The 19,915-nt window shown below is 36.0% G+C and overlaps 1 protein-coding gene and 1 long non-coding RNA gene across 11 annotated transcripts in view; one reads left to right on the top strand and one right to left on the bottom strand.

Annotated features, from left to right (window-relative positions):
- NEBL (nebulette) overlaps nucleotides 1-19,915 on the top strand; it is a 399,766-nt gene that overhangs the window by 303,893 nt on the left and 75,958 nt on the right. For 7 of the 10 annotated variants that reach the window (XM_054503210.1, XM_063669620.1, XM_063669619.1 and 4 more), the window contains 4 exons: nucleotides 6,002-6,103; nucleotides 7,078-7,179; nucleotides 16,059-16,172; nucleotides 17,558-17,662. The exons of 2 other annotated variants lie outside the window; for them this stretch is intronic. In XM_054503210.1, coding sequence (XP_054359185.1) covers nucleotides 6,002-6,103; nucleotides 7,078-7,179; nucleotides 16,059-16,172; nucleotides 17,558-17,662 — 423 coding nt within the window. The remainder of the gene's footprint in view (nucleotides 1-6,001; nucleotides 6,104-7,077; nucleotides 7,180-16,058; nucleotides 16,173-17,557; nucleotides 17,663-19,915) is intronic. One more of the 10 variants, XM_063669623.1, reaches the window with a different exon arrangement.
- The window catches only part of LOC129044944 (uncharacterized), a 70,969-nt gene that overhangs the window by 40,655 nt on the left and 10,399 nt on the right, over nucleotides 1-19,915 (bottom strand). Inside the window, exon 3 of the long non-coding RNA XR_008504861.1 lies at nucleotides 10,391-10,473. This is a non-coding gene — a long non-coding RNA (uncharacterized LOC129044944). The remainder of the gene's footprint in view (nucleotides 1-10,390; nucleotides 10,474-19,915) is intronic.

Raw genomic sequence — 19,915 nt, 5'->3', positions numbered from 1 at the left:
ATTCTTATACATCAATAACAGACAAACAGAGAGCCAAATCATGAGTGAACTCCCATTCACAATTGCTTCAAAGAGAATAAAATACCTAGGAATCCAACTTACAAGGGATGTGAAGGACCTCTTCAAGGAGAACTACAAACCACTGCTCAAGGAAATAAAAGAGGATACAAACAAATGGAAGAAGATTCCATGCTCATGGGTAGGAAGAATCAATATCATGAAAATGGCCATCCTTCCCAAGGTAATTTACAGATTCAATGCCATCCCCATCAAGCTACCAATGACTTTCTTCACAGAATTGGGAAAAACTACTTTAAAGTTCATATGGAACCAAAAAAGAGCCCGCATCGCCAAGTCAATCCTAAGCCAAAAGAACAAAGCTGGAGGCATCACACTACCTGACTTCAAACTATACTACAAGGCTACAGTAACCAAAACAGCATGGTACTGGTACCAAAACAGAGATATAGATCAATGGAACAGAACAGAGCCGTCAGAAATAATGCCACATATCTACAACTATCTGATCTTTGACAAACCTGAGAAAAACAAGAAATGGGGAAAGGATTCCCTATTTAATAAATGGTGCTGGGAAAACTGGCTAGCCATATGTAGAAAGCTGAAACTGGATCCCTTCCTTACACCTTATACAAAAATCAATTCAAGATGGATTAAAGACTTAAATGTTAGACCTAAAACCATAAAAACCCTAGAAGAAAACCTAGGCATTACCATTCAGGACATAGGCATGGGCAAGGACTTCATGTCTAAAACACCAAAAGCAATGGCAACAAAAGCCAAAATTGACAAATGGGATCTAATTCAACTAAAGAGCTTCTGCACAGCAAAGGAAACTACCATCAGAGTGAACAGGCAACCTACAAAATGGGAGAAAATTTTCGCAACCTACTCATCTGACAAAGGGCTAATATCCAGAATCTACAATGAACTCCAACAAATTTACAAGAAAAAAACAAACAACCCCATCAAAAAGTGGGCGAAGGACATGAACAGACACTTCTCAAAAGAAGACATTTATGCAGCCAAAAAACACATGAAAAAATGCTCACCATCACTGGCCATCAGAGAAATGCAAATCAAAACCACAATGAGATACCATCTCACACCAGTTAGAATGGCAATCATTCAAAAGTCAGGAAACAACAGGTGCTGGAGAGGATGTGGAGAAATAGGAACACTTTTACACTGTTGGTGGGACTGTAAACTAGTTCAACCCTTGTGGAAGTCAGTGTGGCGATTCCTCAGGGATCTAGAACTAGAAATTCCATTTGACCCAGCCATCCCATTACTGGGTATATACCCAAAGGACTATAAATCATGCTGCTATAAAGACACATGCACACGTATGTTTATTGCCGCATTATTCACAATAGCAAAGACTTGGAACCAACCCAAATGTCCAACAATGATAGACTGGATTAAGAAAATGTGGCACATCTACACCATGGAATACTATGCAGCCATAAAAAATGATGAGTTCACGTCCTTTGTAGGGACATGGATGAAACTGGAAATCATCATTCTCAGTAAACTATCGCAAGAACAAAAAACCAAACACCGCATATTCTCACTCATAGATGGGAATTGAACAATGAGAACACATGGACACAGGAAGGGGAACATCACACTTCGGGGACTGTTGTGGGGTGGGGGGAGGGGGGAGGGATAGCATTGGGAGATATACCTAATGCTAGATGACAAGTTGGTGGGTGCAGCGCACCAGCATGGCACATGTATACATATGTAACTTACCTGCACATTGCGCACATGTACCATAAAACCTAAAGTATAATAATGATAATAATAATAATAATAATAAAAGAAAAAAAAATGATAATATGATAATTTCTTTGCCCAGTGCCAGACATATAGAACAAAATGATGAAACTTCATTTAAAGGTATAATAAAACATTTAAAGAAATGGAGGAATATACCACCTTCTCCTAGGAAAAGGCTGACATTTTGTTATGATATCATTTTTCTTTAAGGCATTTTATAGAATCAGTGCAATGCTCATTAAAATTACAGTTATTTCTTTTGTGGAATTGACTAAAATTATTCTAATAAAAATAAGAAAATAAATGAAGTAGATGAGTAGTAAGGAAATCAAAATTTAGCAGATATTATGATTGAAAAATTTCGTACGGTCATACCTTGAAAAAATGTTTGAGTGAGGGAGTGAACGTTAAGTCCTTAATATGGTACGTAATAGTCTAAAATTGAGACTATCATTATTATTATTTTCCTTTTCTCCCCTCCTCCTTCCTTCTTTCTCTTCTTTAATCTTTCTTTCTTCTTCCTCCTCTTTTCCCCCTCCTCCTCCTGTTCTTCCTCCTCCTTGTTTGTTCTCTGCTATGCTCCGAGGACAGAGCAGGGAACAAGACATTAAGGAAAATGATGTAAAAGCAATGATTGACCCTCAAGTTCACATCTCTGCTGAGTTGATGATTTCTTCTTTTCCCTGTCCTTATGCAAAACAAGATTTATAGAGCACCACATTGTCATGAGAAGACTGAAGAGTGAAGGCCAGTCCACTGTTCCAATATGATTAGTATTTAGGGTTTGAATTTATTAAGGAATAGAAAAAAACATATGCATACACACGCTTTGACCTCCAAGCCTCTCTTCTGCTGTTACATTTTTTATTCTTCCTGAGCTCTGATGGATGGTAGATTGGAGCAAATACATATTGAGAAATGTCAGATGAGGTTCCCTTAAACCTAGTGTTACAGGAAATGGGTCCTGATCCAGACCCCAAAAGAGGGTTCTTGGATCTCACACAAGAAAGAATTCAGGGTGAGCCCATAAAGTGAAAGCAAGTTCACTAGAAAAGTAAAAGAATAAAAGAATGGCTACTCCATAGACAGAGCAGCCCCGAAGGCTGCTGGTTGCCCACTTTTATGGTTATTTCTTGATGATAGGCTAAACAAGGGGTGGATTATTCATGCCTCCCCTTTTTAGAGCATATAGGGTACCGGCCTGATGTTGCCATGGGCACTTGTAAACCGTCTTGATGCTGGTGGGAGTGTAGCGCTGAGCATGACCAGAGGTCACTCTCGTCGCCATCTTGGTTTTGGTGGGTTTTAGCCAGCTTCTTTACTGCAAACTGTTTTGTCAGCAAGGTCTTTATGACATATATCTTTTGCCAACCTCCTATCTCATTCTGTGACTTAAAATGGCTTAACCATCTGGGAATGCAGCCTAGTAGGTTTCAGCCTCATTTTACCCATTCCCTTCTCAAGATGGAGTTGCTCTGGTTCAGACGCCTCTGACACTAGCAATGAGTTACGTGTAGGACAATGAGACATCTGTGCAGGAAGCCATGTTGCCATTCCATATATATTCAGACACCCTTGTAGATAGTGACATTAGGAGTGTAACCCTCTTGAATGTCCCCCAACATAAGCCCCCTTTCCTATGGAATAGTCCCAAGGAGTGATATTCTGGAAGATCTGACAAGTGATCAGGCGCGGAAGCTTTTTTCTGTGTGGCTCCGTGGTGTCCTCTTGTTTGAATTTGCAGTTCATGTCAATCTTAATATTTGTTTTGAGTCACATATGCCGGCCTCTAATTTGCAATTTACATGGATGATGGGGCCCTATTCAAAGTCCTGCTCCTGCCGCCTTTGTGCCGTTCACCTCTCTTCACGCAGTCATTAGGCTGAACAGCATATAATTAGGTAACCCATGTAAAGCTTAGATTTCTGAAAGGTTGCGGTTCTTTTCAAAAAGTAAGGGTTTCCATTTTTACCCTCATTCTTTTCTAAACAAAAAGACATTTCCCCCCTGCGGTTTTCGTATGAATGTAGTAACTTAGAAACAGTTAGTCTTGTAGGTGGATAATAATTTGGGTTTGTTTTCACCTGAGAGCCAGTTTTTGTTTACACAGCTTGTATTTAACTCGGCGTAGGATGAGATTGATTTACCATCATTTGTGGATAAGCATGTTGCTTTTTGAAGCCAATGGAATTGGCCTGCTTAAAAAAAAATCCCTAAAGATTTAAAATCCGCCCAGCAAAATAACTCAGTTTCCAGCTTATTTTTATGTTCCTTTTACTACCTGTATGCATAAAACCTACCTGAAATGACTTGTTAACATAAAACCTCTGAAAATATAAATATGGAAGAAAACAGATGTTCTTTCTGAAATTATACTAATTGTGTTTCAGCTGTGTTCACTTGTCAGACAGATTCATGATTATAAATGTAGTTTAAAAAATAGTCCTGGTGGTGAAGCAAATGTAAGCTCATAAAAGAGTAAATAGAAGTGTATGTAAATGTTTCATTGAAATAAAATAACATAATGCACAGGGAGCCTGTTGATGTATTAATGCAGTGTCACTTCTTACACTTGATCTTATTTTTAAAAGGAGTAAGAAAGGGTGAAATTTTTAATTCTGCTAGATTGAAAGGAAACTAACAAGATATATTAATATTACTCAGAACACTGGTTTATAGCAGTCAACTAGGGAATTCATTAAAATTAGATTTTTGGGCACCATCTATCAAAATTCTGTTATAGAGGATTGTGGCTGGACCTCAGGAATCTAAATCTTTAATAAGTACCCCAAAATGATGCTATTTTAGAAAGGTTGCAGGTGACATTAGAAATATTTGTACACAATGTAATTAACTGTGCATTTTGTACATATGTCCAGTGATACATTTCTGTGATCTTTCTGTGCTCTGAAAAAATGAAGATGGATTTTAAGAATGTCCATGACTGTGCACTTTGCATTATGACTTTAATAGAATATACTTTAAGTGCCAGCTGGTCCCTGGGGATATTGCCAAATAGAACCACATCTGGCAAATATTGCTTCAGCTCAAGACAAATCGCAAGAAATAAAGAAGTGAGCTGACCAGTGAAACATGGGCCATCGGACATTATGCCAGTTCAATTCTTGTCTCTCTTTCCGATTGCCAGTCCAGTTAATCTAAATGACGAATGTGATCTAAAGTACATTTGGCAAAATTTATGTATTTTTCTCTTTAAATCTCTACTTACCATACTTTGGCTTGTGTGTAACATGCATTCAGAAGGAGAATGTTACTCAATGTGATTGTTTTTATTTTGGGAGGCTTAAGTCATTGCAGTGATATTTATTGGGTGATAAAGCTATCAGTACCTTAGATCTCCTAGGCATGGGCCTTTGAACATTTGAAGGGAGAGAAGGGTGTAGTTGAAAGGGCAAATGCTGGAGAACTACAGAGCTTCACCACCCACCATCCCCAAGGAAATAATTTGCAATATTCTTGTGCTTGGGCTTATCTTGCACCCACTGGGGCTTGAGACTTTGTGATGGGTAAGTTGAAGTTCTTGATGAGGATATTCTGCTTATGAGTATAAATATATACACTTAGATACAAAGACATGCTCATAAAGTGGTAGATATAAAGACCCTTTAAGATTGGTTTTGTGCTTTGATCTTAGTCTTATTTCTTAGGTAGCATAAATTCAGTTCAAGTTTTGTTTTTGTTTTTGTTTTTGTTTTGAGATAAAGTCCCACTCTGTTGCCCAGTTTGGAGTGCAATGGTGCTATCTCAGCTCACTGCAACCTCTGCCTCCCGGGTTTGAGTGATTCTCCTGCCTCAGCCTCCCAAGTAGCTGGGATTACAGGCGCACACCACCATGCCCAGATAATTTTTGTATTTTTAGTAAAGATGGGGTTTCACCATGTTGGCCAGGCTGGTCTCGAACTCCTGACCTCAAGTGATCCGCCCACCTAGGCCTCCCAAAGTTCTGGGATTACAGATATGAGCCACTGTGCCTGGCCCAAATATGTTAATATCAGTGAGACATAGGTATAGTATAAAGAGTTAATATAGCTATACAAATAGATGCACAAAAAGCCAACTTAAGGTCAGTAGGCTCTCTAAGCTATTATTATGAGAATAAATAATGTTATGAACACTAAGACTAGTAGCTATGTGAAATTACTAATTTATTTATTTTTTAACCAAAACTGTCTCTGATCAGATTTCTTATAGGAAAGACGTGCAGGACACCCACACGTACAGTGCAGAGCTTGACCGACCGGACATCAAGATGGCAACCCAGATCTCTAAGATCATAAGCAATGTAACTTCTCTTTCTAAACCTTGAACAGAAATGATTTCTTACTTTTGTAGGAGGCAAAGCATAGCTTCAGTGGTGGTTGGATTGTTCGTTTAATTAGTGTAACTAATCAATATAAATGAATACATCTCAATTTCCCCCCCCTAAATTATCTATTTTATTATGTTAATTATTTGGGTATATGCAGAAACAGCCCAAACTCAAATTGCCTATGGTTAGTGTCATCATACTTTTAGAGAAATAAATACTATTTAGGTATAAGTTGACATTCAGATGTCTCAGCCTGAAAGTCAAGGTTATCAGTCATATGGTCCCATATAATCTCTCCCCTCACCCTGCTCCAAAGTCTCTTGCTTGGCCTTGTTTCCATATTGCTGCTGTTCATTGCGTACATTCTGTTCCACCAACACTTACCTTTGTCCACTTCCTACATGGCGTAACTGTTTCTTATCTTCTCTAAGGTGCCCGCTTTTGTTAATACCATTTTACTTAAACATGCTGAAAACCCTGGTTGGAAATGATGATTTAACTTGAACCAAAAATTTTCATAACATTGGCTAAATTCACCCTAAAATCAATCGTTACTGTATTCAACTGCGTGTCAATCAAGTATGACCAGAACAGTTCCTGAGAATAAACAAAACTATAAAAGCTACCTATATGGAGAGTACAGGGTCTCAATTCCCCAGAAAATTTCCCTAATATTTTGTTTTAGTATTTATATATAATTACAAAGATGATGATGACTGAACACTTAGCCTCAAAATTAGTAATGATTTTACTGCAAAAAGTTGAGTTTGTTCATGTAAGCACAGGATAAAATCAATTTCTGCTTTAGCAGTCAACGTTTTAGTGTTTGATGTGTTGTAAGGAATATTAATGAGATGAAGGTCTGTTATTTTTTTTTTGGCTAATGTAAATGTAGTTCATCATTGGAGGGTAGAAATATTTAACATTGTCTTATTTATTCATTTTAGGCAGAATACAAGAAAGGGCAAGGAATAATGAATAAAGAGCCCGCTGTAATTGGAAGACCAGATTTTGAACATGCCGTGGAAGCTTCTAAACTTTCTAGTCAAGTAAGGCTTTAGTGATGATTCTATAATGACTTTATTCAGATATTTTGTTTCTAGCAGCACAGGAAAATATTTCATTTTAGATAATATCTTTAATTGCAAGGATAAACAGAGATAATGTTACTGAACCCATTTCAGATGGGCTTGCAATCATGAATTTCAATAAAGGAAAAAAATTAAGTCTAATTTTAAGCATAAAGCAAAGTTTTCTTTTCTCCAGGCATAAATCTGAACATTTTTCAATGTCTCTAGCCATGTTGTCACATTTCCCTGGATTTCCAGAAGTCATTAATAGTCATACCAAATAATTGTGTTTTAATCTACACACACACACACACACACACACACACACACACAGTTTTTAACTTAGTAATAAAAATATTAATTTTCCCAATTGTCAAGTGTTTTTGTTTAATCACAAAATTTAAAAGGGGAGATGAAAATGAAGAAAACTTTGAAGTCTTATCAAAGAGCATAAAATAAGATCTGAAAAAGTATAAAGGCAGTTTATGTTTTTGGCTGAAAGTTTCAATAGATAAAGATGTCAGTTCTTTCAGAGCTATATAAATGTCATGCAACTTCTATTAGAATCCAACAGTGTGTTTTTTTTTTTTTAATATGGATAAAATGATCTTAAAGTTTGTGTGGAAAGAAAATACCAGGGAATAGCCTTTGAAAGTATGAAAATGAAGACCAGTGAAGGGGAACTTAAGTTATGAGTTACTATAAGTTAATAGAAAACCACTGAAATTAAGTCAATATGGGATTGGTGTAGTGAGAGATTAAATAATCAGTAGGATAGAATAGAGAGTCCTGAAATAGATTCCAACATGTATAAGAATTTAATATATGATAAAAGTGTCGATTCAAGTCAGTGGGGAGAAGTTGGATTAGCTAATAAATGGTGCTGACATAACATACCATCTGTCATGGGAAGAGCAAAATTGGACCCAAATCTTAAACCATATACAAAAATGAATTCCAGGTGGATTAAAAATGTGAATGCAAACAATAAAATAATTTTAAAATCTTCAAAGAAAATCCAGGAGACTCTATATACCACATAAGGATAACAGAGTTGTTCTTAAGCAAGACCAGAAATCCAGAAGCTATGATAGGTAGGCACATTAACTATGTAAAAATGAAAAACTCTCCGAATGAAAAAGGTAACGGTTGTAGAGCCAACAATAATGCTAACAAACAGTAATTTTTTCACATTTATAGTGTTTTTGACTTTGGAAATACTCATTTCTCAAGTTTCAGAAGTCTTACTTGAATTACATTTCAAAGTGGAGAGATGTAAACGATGAAAGGTATGAAGTCTGATTGAAGAGCATAAAATAAGTCCCAAACAAATGAAAAGACATACTATTCTGTTGGTGAAAGAGCCTTGATACTAAACATCCTAAAAATGTTAATTCTTTCAAAGTTAATGTTAAAAGCTCCATGCAATTCCAATTGCAATCCAAAAAAGGCTTTAAAAAATTTAAATGAAATGAAAAACTTGAATAAATTAAATAATTCAGAGTTTATACAGAGAAGGATGTATCTGAGAATAGTTTTTTAAAATATAAAAAAAAAAGTAGTGGTCTTCAAATATTTGGAAAAGTACTTCTAATGCATTTGATGAGAACATTTTACTATTTTAAATATAAAATATCTATAATATACAATATCTGTAATATATAAACATTCTTTAAAAGGATTTATTTTTGCATATGGTTTAAGATTTGGGTCCAATGTTGTTCTTACCATGAATGAAAAAGATTAACGGCCCAGTAGAAAAAGGGGTAAGTGAAATGAATAGATAAGTCACAGAAGAGCAAACATAAATGGCCAATCAACAGGCGAAAAGATGCCCAAATTTATTAGTAGAAAGGGAAATACCAACAAAGTGAAAGCAAAATGTCTTGTACACCCATTTATACCCATCACAATGTGTCTTGTTAGCGTGGAGAAGAAAGAAGCGTCCTTAGAAAGTTCATGTGTCGGAGGTAGATTTTAGCTAATTTGGATTTAATGGGAGAAGTAAACTCTAGTCAAGGGGAAGGCCCCAAATACAGGCTGGGAGTAAGCATGCCAAGGGACATAAATCTGATGGCGGAGCCTCTGAGCAGGAGGATATAGTTGTGCACGTATAAAAAGGATTTTGAGAGGAGTTTAGGTATTGTGTGATGATGGATGGGTCAATGTGTATTGATTTTGACTATAAGCCATTGCTTAGAGAACAGAATAGGAATAATGTGTTCATATATATAATTTTTCCCCATTTTTTTATCGTGATAAAATATATATAACATAAAATTTACCATCTGAGCCATTTTTAAGTGTGCATTTCAGTGGCATTAAATGTGTTTATAATGTTGTGCTACCCTCACCACCATCCATCTCCAGGACTCTTTCCATCCTGTAAAAGTGAAACTCTATACCCGTTAAATAATAACTCATCCCAATGCCCCCTTCCCAGAATAGTGTGTTCTATGAGCAAATAATGATTTAAAAAAAAGTGATTTCAGAACGCAATTATAGGAAGCATTTTAGGGTTCAATTCCAAAAAGTAAACATCAGAACTACCTTTTGCCATGTTAACTGTAGTCTCTCAGGGAAGAAAGAAGACATCACTGAAGATTTTGAGCAAAGATTGATTGTGAAGAAAATACTTAGGGAAGGTTAACGTGGTGTCACTGGGCAGGAAAGTCTGGCTCACAAGTGGTGAACCTCCCAGAAGCCAGCTGGGCTGTGACAGTGGTAACCTGTACATAAAGTGATGAGAACCTGAATAGACTCTGTGGCAGTAGGAATGAAAATGAAGTGGACACAACTGCTCCCTGGGAGAGGCAGACATGAGAGATGCCCAAATGCAATTATGCCTCATAGTAATTGTTTTACAGTTAACAAGGGACTTTCACTTATAAAGCAACTTTATAACTCAGGAGGCTACTGATGCGCAAGAGGTTGGGGACATGTCTGGGTGACATTCTCATTAAAGGGCTGTGACTCTAAGCTCTACATATTCCCAGTAGTGCTTGTTGAAGAGACAGGAGATATGGGCATCACTTCAGATTTCCAGCATAGCTACCTGGCCTCTTACAACTTCACCCTTTTCTGGGGACAAAGATTCCCCATCAGTTACATAGGAGAGAAAACAAATTCCGGAGAAGCAGTATGGTTTGGTCTAGTGGTTAAGAAAATGTACCCTGGAGCAGGGCCGTACCTGGGTTACACTCCTGGTTCTGTTGCTTGCTATCAGAATGATCTTGGACAAATTGCTTCATTTCTCTATTTTTGTTTCCTCACCTGTAAAATGGGGATGACAGCAACAGTACTTACTTCTCAGGGTTGCTGTGAAGGTTTAATGAGTTACTGTGAGTAAAACACTTAAAATGGTGCCTGGCCCATAGAAACATGACATAATTTCATAGGAATAATTTTACTTTAGGTATTCAAAATAGTTTTCTATTCTACATTTTTAGATGAATTCATGCACAGAATGGAGAAGGAATATGAACACTGTCTGTGAGATTCTGGCCTTAAATTCATTCCATCACAATCCTGTTTGAGAACCCTTAGAAGAAAGTTTTGACATTTGAGCTTTATTTTCACATTTCAAATTCAATCCACAAAAATTCCCCCATTTGATCCTTACTTGGGCTTGAAAACAGATTTTTTTTCTTCAATCTCAAATCATTTAGCAACTGAGTAATCAGATTCTTAAGCAGATTGTAATTTTTAAGTTACATTATAGCTATCGTGTTTATTTTTTCATGTCATGTAAGATTTTATAAGCTGTATAAAACTCACAAGAAAAGGGGAAAGCTGGGAAAATAAATAATAGGAATTCTTGGATGAACTCAGTATATTCCATTTGTGTTTTCAGGTCTATCAATTATAACAGAAATTTGGGCAGCAAGTTTAGTTTCTTATTTTCATTGAGAGCATTAAAACTTTTAGTCTGCTCCTAAACTAATGATAAAGTCACATAAATACATAGAAGGCAAATGATTTAGGGATTTAATAAGTAGGGAGATGATAATGGATAGAATGCAGGGGGAAAAAGAGCACCAGAGCACCAGAAGCATTGTAACAGAGAAGGCAATGACAAGACAATGATCAAGGTATGTGGGGTTAAGACCTGTCTGATGAAAGGATGGGAACAGAGAGTGAATGGGCAGGATTCTCACCTTTCATCTGTAAATTGAACTCTGTGGGATTTTACCCAGGAAAGATAATGGGAACACATACCAAACTCTTCTTATATTAGCTTCTACAATAGCTTTGTTCCCATAGTTGTAAACTTTCCCTTTTTAAAATTTGCAATATACATAAAATTATGGCCAGGTTATTAAAAAAAGTCATTAAAAAACTAAAGCAAAAATGTCCTGTGCCAAGATGAAGGGATTGGTGTATATGTATCTCAAATGTAAGTACAGTAACTGTTGAATTCATTGACTTTAAAAATTCTAAGAGTAGTTTATTAATTAATATATCTACTGATCATCTTGTTACTTGGAATTTGTCTATATGATGAATAGATTCCTTGTTCAGTTTTATAACCTCAAGGAAAAGCTATGTATTTATAATAATTAGCATTGTTCTAAAATTGCATTAATACATTGAAAAGAATGGGTTTTAAACCTAAAAATCACATTATAAATTGCCATGAAAATTTAGTAATAAGCAGTGGCCTTAAATTGCAAGGGGTATTAATTGGTTTGGAGAATCTACCATTCTCCCATCCTGGCAAGCACTCCCTGCGCCAGCCTCGTCACACCCAAGTATCAGCTCAAATGTCATTTTCCTGACTCGCCAATTGAAATATTGCTCTCCTCCCCTTTATTCTCTGCTCTCCTTTACAGTTCTTAATACAATTTGTAGTAGTTGCATAATATATACGTGTATGTGTGTGTTTTAGAAATCCATTTCACTTCCCACAAGGCAGGCTCCATGGAGACAGGGCTCATATGCCTTTGATCCACTATTATGGGAAAACAGATTAGGCTGCCAATAGATGTATAGAGCCTGATTAAACCAATATTCTCTGGATCATTAACATTTGGTGCAAAGTCAGTAAGACGTTATTTTGCAAGGACAATTAGAGCAGAGATATTGTATTGTGTAAAATTAAGACTTAAAGATATTATTGATTTTATGATGAGTTCTATGTAAAAATCTGTCCTGTCTTCCTTGACAGCTTTTAGTTTGATTTCATCCAAGATTGCTGGGGATTGATATCTATAGATACGTAGTATTGTGTTATTTGCTTACTTTTCATTTTCAGTGATAATTAAGGTATACTTATCAAGCTATTTCTTCGCTAAAATGTGTTTATGTGGCTATGGTGAAACACCTTCATTCAGGGTCTGCTTTTTTGTGCCTTTGCTGGCTTTTTGCGAGTCTGAGTCACAGATGATGTCAGTATAAAGTTTTGGGTTTGCGTGTTAGACTTCACACATACCCAAGTGCAGTTATGAGGATCTGGATCCTCATATGAGGATATGCAGATGTAACTTCTCATTTTTTTATATGAGAAGTTGTGCAGTTAAGGAGAGCTACAATGCTGTCACTGTAGCTTAACAGTATCCATGTTTTCTCCAAGTGTGAGCCTCTGAAAATCCTGCTGTCTCTTATAATTCTTTAAAAAACATCTAGGAGTTTGATCCTATATACCTATACAGTATTTTTTTAAAGGTTTTATTTCCCTGATGTGATTATTATGCATTGCATGCCTGTATCAAAACATATAATGTACCCCATAAATATAATACATACACCTACTATGTACCCACAAAGATTAAAAATAAAAAAAATTAATAAAAAAAGGTGATAAATATTAGGACCACTAGGCACACTAGTCATAATGTAAATAAAGCCAGTCATATGGAGTAACTTCATTTGTTTCCAGAATAATTATGTAGGTATAAGGAGTAACATTGTGTCTTAAAACCATGGCAAAGTCACTCCAATACCTGTTCCCCCCTTTCTCAAATGATCTTAAAACTGAAAGGGTTATGCCTTGTTCCGTGGTTGGATAACAAGTTATAGTCAAGGAAAAGCATTTCCTGGATCTCTCAGAAGATGCAAACCTGCATGAGGAGGTAGACACACAAATGTATGAACTCTAGGTTGAAAATACAATAGAATGTTGAGTGTGTCTGTGTAGTCTAGCGAGTGAACAAGTCAGAAGGTGAGTGATGTGACTCACTTCAACCATTTGGTTATCTTCTTAGTTCATTTTACCTGCATTCCTTACAGAAAGAGCAAGGTTAGAAACAATTGAGTGTCAGTGTCTGGTCCATGCATTTTTTTATATGATGTAGTTATGTTACTATTGTGGTTCGTTAATGAGGGAAACTTGTGTTTTTGTTCCTTAGGCATCTTGAATCAAATCACTCACTGTAGTGAACATTCAAACAAGATAAATTTCACAATACAATGCTTATTATTACATTTAATATAAATATATGAATGACAGATAGATTATTGTTTCTTAGAAATGTATGGATGGTCCCTGACTTCTAGTGGTTCAATTTAAGACTGTTTAACCTTACCATGGCGCGGAAGTGATACACATTTAGTAGAAACCATACTTCAAGTACCCATATAACGATTCTGCTTTTCACTTTCATTACAGTATTCAACAAATTATATGAGATGTTCAACGTGTGTAAAACAGGCTTGTTATTAGATGATTTTGCCTAGCTGTAGGCTAAGGCAATTGTTCTGAGCATGTTTAAGGTAGGCCAGGCTAAGCTGTGATGTTTGGTAGGTTAGATGTATAGGGTGCATTTTTAACTTACATTTTTAACTTATGGTGGGTTTATTGAGATGCAGCCCCATCATAAGTTGAGGAAGGGGTGTCTGTACATTTACTTGGGAGAGCATATGCAAGGTTTAATAACAAAGGAATTTATCAGTTTCATTTTCAAGTACTCCAGTGTAATTATGCTGGAAACCTCAGAGTTTGCAAAAACAGTATGATGGGCTCTCTGTGTGCAAAGATCATATAACCTACTTTTGCCATTTAGCTAATACAGTGTTAATGAATCTGGCTGAGTCAGAAGTGTCATTCCAGCAGAAAGCTGTTGAAGAGTCTACCATCTTTGTTCAATTAATATCCTTTAGGCCCTACAAACTTAGGAGAGACAGAACCAGTGAATAAAATATGGTAAACATATAACAGAAGGGTGAAGAGGGCAATAAGACTGTGGCTGGGGGCAGTGGCTCACGCCTGTAATCCCAGCACTTTGGGAGTCCAAGGTGGGTGGATCACAAGGTCAGGAGATCGAGACCATCCTGGCTAACATGGTGAAGCCCCGTCTCTGCTAAAACTACAAAAAATTAGCTGGGCGTGGTGGTGAGCACCTGTAGTCCCAGCTACTCAGGAGGCTAAGGCAGGAGCATGGCGTGAACCCGGGAGGCGGAGCTTGCAGTGAGCCGAGATCGCGCCACTGCACTCCAGCCTGGGTGACAGAGCAAGACTCCATCTCAAAAAAAAAAAAAAAAAAAAAAAAAAAGAATAAGACTGTATATTTAAGGGAGGACCAGGCAGAGTGAATCATTGCTTTTGTTCCAGCTACTGTATAAAGTACTGAAGGAAATCTAAATTTATTTCATTTGTAATTTTGTTATTGATTTCAAGACACAAAATAATAAAGTCAGTTTTTCTTTTTTTAAAGAGGTCTTGCTGATTACTTAAAATCAATTTGTAAGGTATTGAAAATATCAGAAAGTTGTTATTATCAAATGGGACCAGAAAATATTCCCTATAAACCATCTCAAAATATTTACCAAATGCTGTATTCCCACCAAGATTTTCTCTAGCTCTCTCTCATAGGTTCCAAACATGTGTCCCTGAAGGAGAGCATCACCCTATGTACGCCTAAAATATATGATGAGAGCCATCCCAAATTGCTTTTTAATAAAGTCTTCTGCAAGACAGAGCATTTAGATGTATGAATAAAGGTGCATTATCAGAATGCTGTTAGAAAACAAAACATGGTAATAATTATAACATGAGAAAAATATTATGAGAGAACAAAACAGCTTACTTTGACCTGTGAAATCAATACACCCTTTCCTGGCTACAGTAAGTTAGAGGGGGTGTGACATGTGAGTAGCTAGGTTTTCTTTTTTTTTTGTAGTAAACTTGTGTTTATATTCTAATTAGTTATGACATGAATTCTCATATTTCTCTATACATGGAGAAAAATATAGTCCTACCAAAAAAGTTGATAATCCCTTTTTGGTTGTTCTAAGGGTCCTTTAAAAGGAGAAAAATAATTTAGAGAGAGTATTGGAGATGGTTTTCCTGCTGAATAAATTGTGGAGTTAAAGCAGAGAAAGTTTTAAATTGAGGTTAAATTGACCCAGGACATTTCAGAAAATGTAATTCCTAAAACTAAATTTTTGAGCAAATGAAGTATAGGAGATGATGAGGAAAACTGTGGTACATGTCATGCTCTTTATTTGGAATAATTCCCTTAGGAAAATTTATATTTAAATTCTGGGGCCTAGAATCTATTTTCTAAATGTGTTAGACCTTAAGACATTTGTGGTCTAGGTTTCTAATTGATCATAGATTATAGAAATGCAGAAATGAAAACTGACATTTAAAAATCTTCGTATTTTAGTGCATAATTCTCAGTAATAGGATTTGAGTTCATGCCTAATTGCATTTGTGATCAATGTAGAAGTAGAGTTTTTTAATTAAAAATAAAAACTTTTGTCCCTAATTAAGCTTTATAGAAGGAGATGGATACCAGGAATTTAAACTTTGCAACCATTCATTTTTAAGGTAGCTTTTATTTTATCTACATGAAAATCAAATGTGTTACTTTTAAATGTAAAGATACATGTACTATTTATCTTTTCTTTTATGACAGATTAAATACAAAGAAAAATTTGATAATGAAATGAAGGATAAGAAACATCATTACAATCCTCTTGAAAGTGCTTCTTTTAGGCAGAATCAGCTTGCTGCGACATTGGCAAGCAATGTAAGTTGTAATTCATAGAAAATTATTTTCAATATCTTTTGATTCTTTTTTTTTTAGAATCGACTGTGTTGTAATTACTGATACTTAATCAAAATAATGTAGCTTCCAAGTAATTTGTAGTTGAACTGAAGCATATTTTTCTAAAGCTTTTTCTGAGAAAAATATATTATTGTAATTAATTTTTAATGGCTACTGATTACTAATTAGTTAATAAGTAGGAATAGTGTTGCAAATGAAGTTATTATATCTGTTCAAGAGTGGAAATAGATTGTAGAATTTTGCGGAGAAGTGGTCTGTATTACCACAAATTAGTGGTTAGGACAGTAGTTACCTCATGTAATTATGGCTATGAAATTGAGTTTATTGTAAAGTACTGCCTGGTACATGGTAATTTATCATATAAAGAAGTTTTTAGAAATTTTACTTTAATGCCTTACAATTTATTTTTTATCCCTTGTGTAAATGCTGTGAAATACTTCCTTAAGTGATTTGTTTTCATTCCGTGTTTTTAAAAATAATCAAAATTCATTTTACAAGAAATGATGTTTTAAATTCTTGTTAGAATTAGACAGAGTATAAAAACAGCAACATCAAAAAATTGATTACTTTGCTATAGTTGAAAATATTTAGATTTCCTTTTCAAGTATAAAAATTATGTATTATTGATCTGTTGCTTTGTTAGAAATAGAGATGAAATATACTTAAAGGAACATGGAACGTAGTGCTGAAAGCTGAAGATTTGGCATCAGATTGCTTGGCTCTAAATCCTGTTTCATCACGTATTACTATGTCTTTGTCTTTCTGTGCCTCAGTTTTCTTATCTATAAAATGGGGCTACTTAAAATACCTACTTAATAAAGAGGTTATTGTGGAGATTCAATACTTAATACATATAAAGGATTTTAGAAAAGTGGCACATCGTAAGTGTGTGATATGTTTGCTATCAATATTTTATTATTACTGTTATTATATTTTCAAAAAGTTGCTTTAAAAAAGTCTGTGGTGATAGGATGGGAAACATCAAAATCCTCAAATCTCCGCAAAGCATGATTGAAATACTGTAGTAATTTCTAAAGAATAAAGTGGCTATTCTCTTTATTTTTTGAAAGCAGAGTTACTGTGAAAATTACTTTATTCTGTTAATATTACCCTTCCTGAATATGTAAACAACAAAAGGAATTATCCAAGTATTTTCAAGCCCATGTAGAAATAACTTTTTAAAATTCATTCAGTAGTAAATCAGCACCATCTAGTGGCTCCTTGTAAATTCGTCTGTCAATTTACCACTAAATAGTCCTACTTTATGACGTATGAAAAATGCAATAATGCAAAAGCATAATATTTTCTTCTCCTAGATGGTATTTTGTTCCATGTTATTTTCATAGGTGAAGTACAAGAAAGACATTCAAAATATGCATGATCCAGTTTCAGATCTCCCAAATTTGTTGTTTCTAGACCATGTTTTGAAAGCCAGCAAAATGCTCAGCGGCGTAAGTGGTTCATCTAGTGGCAACCGTAGTTGCCTTGTGGTTCCAAGAAGCCCATATGTCTGCAGCGTTCACGTGCTCACCTGCTTCCTTAGAAGGCCTGTGCCTCACTCCTCCCTCGATAACTAACTCATTGAAAAATAGTCCTCTGCTTGCAGAAATCCCACTGGAGCTGTCACTTTGCAAAGGAGGTTCTTGCTTGCTCTCCAGTATCTCCTGCATACAACTATACTTCAAAGTGTCTGCACAGTGGCCTTTCCATCATCCTTCTTTCCCTTACTTCATCTGTGTTAGATTAAAGCCGCTTGAAGTTGAGGCTCTCAAGTCAGGGATATTTTATTTTATGCAGGCCAGACCAGAGTGTCTTGTATTTAGTTCGCCTTCACTAGCATGAAAAATTGTCTTAGTCTAAACTGTATTTTCTCTGAAAATAATTCCTAACAGCATTTATACTGCACTGACACATTGCTTTTAGTCTTGTCATGGTTTCCATGTTCTCGGTCAAGGCAACCAGAAGAGAAGGGTGAGTTCTTCATGTCTTGATGAAAATATCTGGGTGCACTGCCTGCACGGTCAGTCCCGCAGGACTCTCACTACCCTGAATGCTGTTTCAACCCATAAGTACATCAGGACCCTGACTTCGCTAGCTCTCATAACTGACAACCCTAAGTCACATTTGGCTCCATTTTGTACATCTCAGGATGCCCCATGCTGGCAATGAGCTCTTATTTGACCATAAATTATTTCCATACCTATTTTAACAATCACTCTCTCATTCACTCACTTGCTCAAAATTAATCATAATTTATTGAATATTTGCTTTGGGCCAGGCGTAGATCAGATGCAGAAATATATGTTGGGGAAGACATGAGAAAAAATGAAGATAGTTGTCTTCAGTTGATGGGCCTAGACTTAGAAATCTATAGGCAAAACTTAGTTTCCAGACAGTTAAATAATGAGATACAGCTTCAGGTCAATTTTAGAAATAATCTATACTTGGCGTCAGTGTTTTGAAATGTATGTTTATTATTTTTTAAGCCTCCTTTCTGGAATATCACTGCCACTGTCTTCCTTCCTTAATGGTATTATGCATGCAAATAATTCATACAGAGTTTTTGAAAGTTTTTTTTTTTCTGGCTGGGCATGGTGTTTCATGCCTGTAATCCCAGCACTGAGGGAGGCGGGTGGATCACTTGAGGTCAGAAGTTCAAGGCTAGCCTGGCCAACACGGTAAAACCCTGTCTCTACTACAAAGATAAAGATTAGCCAGGTGTGGTGGTGGGTGTCTATAATCCCAGCTACTCAGGAGACTGAGGCAGGAGAATCATTTGAACCTGGGAGGTTGCAGTGAGCTGAGATGGCACCAGTGCGCTCCAGCCTAGGCAAGAGTGAGACTCTCTCTAAAAAATAAACAAATAAATAGAGTAAAAGAAAATAAAAATAAATTTATTTTTTTCTTTAATCATTGGTCCTTGGATGAAAAGCAGTACATTAGCATTTCCAGGCTATTGAACAGGGAATGGAGGTTGGAGGAGCATTTGGAGGGCCCAGAATTGGCAGTCAGTTCCAGGACACTTACATCATGCTGGCTTGCACTTCAGTCTTCATTCCCACACCTCTTTGTACATTCCTCTACTCCTTGAGTGTCTCTGTTTCTTTTTTCTCCACGACTCATAGATATGCTCCTAAAATTGATATATTTCTATTCCCTGAGCCCCCTGCTTTCTTCACATTCATTCTTTGGCATCCGGTTTTCATCATGGAAGTGGCATTTGCCCTTGACCTTTCTCTAGCCATACTTAGCTTCAATTTCCTAGGGACGTGGGGATTCATGTGTAAATAAGCCAATAAAAATATCATGGTGGTAATTTCAACATTTGGTGGCTGGAAGAAAGCGTGCTACTCCTACGCGATATTTCTTTTCAAGAACGTTGACCTTTATTTTATAATAACAGAGAAAAAAATTGCAGTCTAATATAAGTTGTTTCTATCATCTCTTCAACAGAGAAAACGCAGCAAAGTCATATGTTACTTATTTCATATATCATATATAAAGTTTAGATCTTCATTTAGGTGGTGCTTTTGCCTAGAGGACAGATTTATTTTTCCCCATAGACAAATTGTGATTTAGTGACTACTTCACGGGAGAGAAAGATTTAAAAATGTGTTCCTTTTGAAGTGTCTGCTTACAAAGTTGTGTACATTGTATCCAAGCTGTGTACATTTGCTCAACTTTATTGTATGTTAGAATGGCCT

The sequence above is a fragment of the Pongo pygmaeus genome, chromosome 8 (genome assembly GCF_028885625.2).
Source record: "Pongo pygmaeus isolate AG05252 chromosome 8, NHGRI_mPonPyg2-v2.0_pri, whole genome shotgun sequence".
Classification (NCBI taxonomy): Eukaryota; Metazoa; Chordata; class Mammalia; order Primates; family Hominidae; genus Pongo; species Pongo pygmaeus.
The sequence above is the reverse complement of the archived record's forward strand: the minus strand, read 5'-3'. Positions and strand labels throughout refer to the sequence as shown.